We start from the raw sequence: 4,012 nt of genomic DNA, 5'->3' as shown, positions 1-4,012 counted from the left end.
ATGTAGCCATGATAATTGTAACTAGATGATTCTGAGTGTCAAACTTAAAAGATGGCATTGGGTAATATAGAAATAATTTTAAATATATAAAAATAATTTTTTTGTAAAAAAATAGTTAAGTATATTTAAATCCAATTCAAAAAGAGTAACTAATTATTAACAACACATAATGTATAATTTATTTTTTTAAATTTAAATTAAAAAAAACTAATTAGTATTACCTAACCTTACTAACTTTGTCCTACATTGCCAAGTGGCCTATTGTCATGCTGCCACTTGGCTTAATGTGTGATGCTTTTTCTTCTTATGTTAATAATATAAAATAGATTATGCAATGCAATTGTGAATTTATTACTATTTGTAGGTAATTTTCACAAATTAGATTTGATAATTATTTTAAAGATTCGGGAACTAACAACATATAACAGAAGAAATTATAGATGATTATTTGTAAGAAGAGAATTGATAATCCAAAAAGAATGTAGATAATTTGCTTTAGTGTGAAAAAAGAATAAAATAATTTTGAAAGTTACAAGACATTACACAAAAAAAAAAAAATCAAAAACAAAAAAGTCAATAAAGAATTTAGAAAGTTACAATATGATTCGTGTATATGATATCTTTAATTTTAAAAGAATGATAAAACTAGAAACAAAAATAAAAAGAAAAACTTAAATTAGTAAGGGATAATTTGGAAAATATAAATTTATTGTGAGGATAGTTTTGTCTTGAATAAATTAATTTTTCACTTCTGCTTCTTGGAAAAAGCTAGAATTTTCTGCTTCTTCCCAAAAGCAGAAAAACTGCTTATGTTGCTGGCCAAAAGTATTTTTCTGTATTGGCCAAACAACTTAAATTTTTAAAAAGTACTTTTTTGAAGGAAAAAAGTATATTTAGCCTCCCAGAAGCTTGACCAAACAAGCTCGAAGTATAGATCATTGGACCGAATTTTATAATGGAAGATTTTTTTTTTTTGTAAATTGTAAAATTATGATTTAAGCATATCATAAGATTCATGTGATTATAAATTATACTAATTTAAATTATTTTTTTAATTACTGAAAGATGTCATTCTAATTAAAACAATAACACATAGAAATAAGGAGACATGAATACATGAACTCATATTTCTACTAACGCTCTTATTTTTAAATTATAATTAATTAATATACATTCTCATATTATTTATTATATGTGACCTAACCATACAACAACAACAAATCTAGTATGATCCTAACAGTTGGTTAAAGAGGGTAGTCTGTACGCAGACCTTACCCTTACCTAATACAGATAGAGAGGTTGTTTCCAATAGACCTTCGGCTCGGGAAGGGTAAGAAGAAGAAAAGGAAAGCAAAGGAAGAAGAAAGAAGGAAGAAAAAAGAAAAAGAAAAAGGAAAGATAAAGGATAAGTAGTACCAATAATAACAATAGGGAATACACTACCTGAGGTGAACAAAATCACATAGTTTAATAAAAATCTAATAATACAAAGGGATATGCATATTACTAAAACTATCGATGAACAACTAAAAACTACCTACTAATCTTCTACCTTAATCCTTGACCTCCACGCCTTCCACGTGACTTAACCATAATATATTAAAATAATTTAGCGTAAAGAGAATAATATTTACTTTTATTTAATGATACACGGCCCCTCCATCGTCTAAAGAGAGCAGCCTAGTCAAACCCCTTCAGTCACTCATTTATCGTACTGTTTCTACCTACGTAGTACTATACTATCTTTAGACCGAAAACACAGAATCTAATCCATGGCCGTCCCCTACCCAATAATAAAGTTTACTTCTCACTTTCTATCTCCTCCATATTCCTTCCTCCTCCACTTCTTCTTACCTTAACCCTCACCTCCCATATCTTTTCACCTTCCAATTATGGCAACTCTGCAAAAATTCAAGCTCTTAGCGACTCAATGTGCTGTAGCAGCAGGAAGCCCAACTCGAAGCCCAACAACTAGCCCAGTCATTCACCTCCGCCGCCGTAAAACTCTCCGAATGCTCCTCACCCGCAGCGGCAACGTCGGCAGCGACGGAGGAAGTGATCGACGGCTATTGGCAGAGGACGATGCGTCACCGGATGGGATTTTCAGCGACGGAGATTCGCCGGATAAAAAGGAAGTTGTGGTGAGAAACAAGCTTAAGGATTTGTTCGTTTCGTCGCCGGAACATTCGAGAGAGGGATTTTCACCGGAAATTTCTAGTGCCGGCGGTAGTATTGGATCGGCAGTTCGGAGAATTCGGCCTTTGACGGCGACTTTCCGGCAACGGTTGCTTAGGAGGGTTTGGAGACCTATGCTTGTGAGTATACCTGAATAATTAAATTGGAATATATTGTATTAGCGCTAATTTCGCCGATTAGAGAATAAATAAAGTAAATTTTGTATCCTATTTGATTTCAGTTCTTCAGAATTTTTGTAATTGCACTACTATCGTTTCAAACTAAAAAATTAGAATCTGTTTGAGTCGATTTCAAAGATGACAGACCATGGCTGGGATGAATTGAAGTTAATGTAAACTAAAAGAAAAGGATTTAGATTATATAGATTTTTACACTATCTGTTAATTTTAACCTGTATAATCCTTAATTACCTACTAAGTAATCTAACTGTATTGATTGCATCGTTTGTACATAGAAATTAAACTCGAAAGAAAATGTGAAAGTATGTAATGAAGATGATAAGAGATCAGAGTTGAATTTCAAACCAAAACACACACACAATTTTTTTTTGTTGTGTCCAAACTTTGGTTGGCAAACTATCAAATTTATACTAGTAGGAGAAATAAGTATTCGATGGAGTAATTAAGCGCACCTAAGATGGCTAAAACATTACTATCATAGATAAAAAGGAATAATATTAGAGACATAAGCGAAGTCAGTCAGAATTTTAAATTTAAGTGTTCAAGATCCTAATTCTTTTAAGTTATTGATTTTTAAATTAATAATTTATATATATTTAATAAAAAATTTAAAATAAATACATGATTTGATCCAAAGCTGCTATGTTGGGTCGAACCCATAGCCGACATTGTATTACTTACCTTTCTCAGGGAAAAAAGGTCTCAAATTACAAAGGTTTGATAGACATATGGTCCAGGCAATACATCACTTTTATAAATTTCTTCAACTCTTTATTTACTTTTAGTGATGGTAATATAAACTTTTGTTACTCCTAGCAATCGCATTTTATTTTAGAAATAATAACTAGGGTGGAATGGCTTGATTGTTCAAACACAGAAACCGTTGCTTCTTGAAATGGAAAGGAATAGCACTTGCTTGTCAAACTCCAAATAGTAACTAAAAGAAATGTGGGAGAGCTTTTAATTAACTCACTTGTGTAAATAATTTTTTATACTTTCACTAAAGAAAACTTAAACTTATTACTAAAATGGTTGGAGATATTATCGGTCACTCCCATTGATGAAAAAAAAAAGCTAGCCCAATATCCAAAGCATCTTGTGTTTACTTAGGATTTAGGGAAGGATCGCATTTTAAGGGGTGTGGATGTAGACAACCTAGCTTAATATGCAAACATTAGTGGCTGCTTCCACGCCTTGAACCCCCAACATATAGATTACATAAAGACAATTTTATTGTTGCTCCAATGCTTCCCTGTCTAATATTACTCCCTCCGGTTCAAAATAAGTGATTTTTAGTTGTTTTCACACAAATTAAGATATTCAACTTTTAACATTAATTAGTAATGAAATTGACCATATTAACCTCTGTTATTTCTTCACATAAATACTCCTAACACCAGTGGCGGAGCCACGTTGAACCAAGGGGTGTCACCCCTTCGCCGAAAAATTACACTATATTGCTAAATAATTATTTTTATTTATGTATATTTACTATACGTTGACTCCCCTTGATTTTTTGATGTATCTAATTATTTATATTTTGACACGCCTTGATGAAAATTCTGGTTCTGCCACTGTAACACACACTCCAACACTATTTACTCCAAGGGCAATGTAAGAAAAAAGATTAATTTATT

General features: G+C 31.7%; 1 protein-coding gene across 1 annotated transcript; it reads left to right on the top strand.

Moving 5' to 3' along the window:
• Positions 1 to 1,892: 1,892 nt before the first annotated feature.
• LOC107802116 (uncharacterized) lies at positions 1,893 to 2,333 on the top strand. Its single transcript, XM_016625560.2, has one exon. It carries the CDS (start codon positions 1,893 to 1,895, stop codon positions 2,331 to 2,333), a length of 441 nt encoding a protein of 146 aa, XP_016481046.1.
• The last annotated feature ends 1,679 nt before the right edge of the window (positions 2,334 to 4,012 follow it).

Source organism: Nicotiana tabacum, chromosome 21 (genome assembly GCF_000715075.1).
Source record: "Nicotiana tabacum cultivar K326 chromosome 21, ASM71507v2, whole genome shotgun sequence".
NCBI classification, from domain to species: Eukaryota; Viridiplantae; Streptophyta; class Magnoliopsida; order Solanales; family Solanaceae; genus Nicotiana; species Nicotiana tabacum.
Note: the sequence above shows the minus strand (reverse complement) of the source record. Positions and strands in the feature narration are given on the sequence as shown.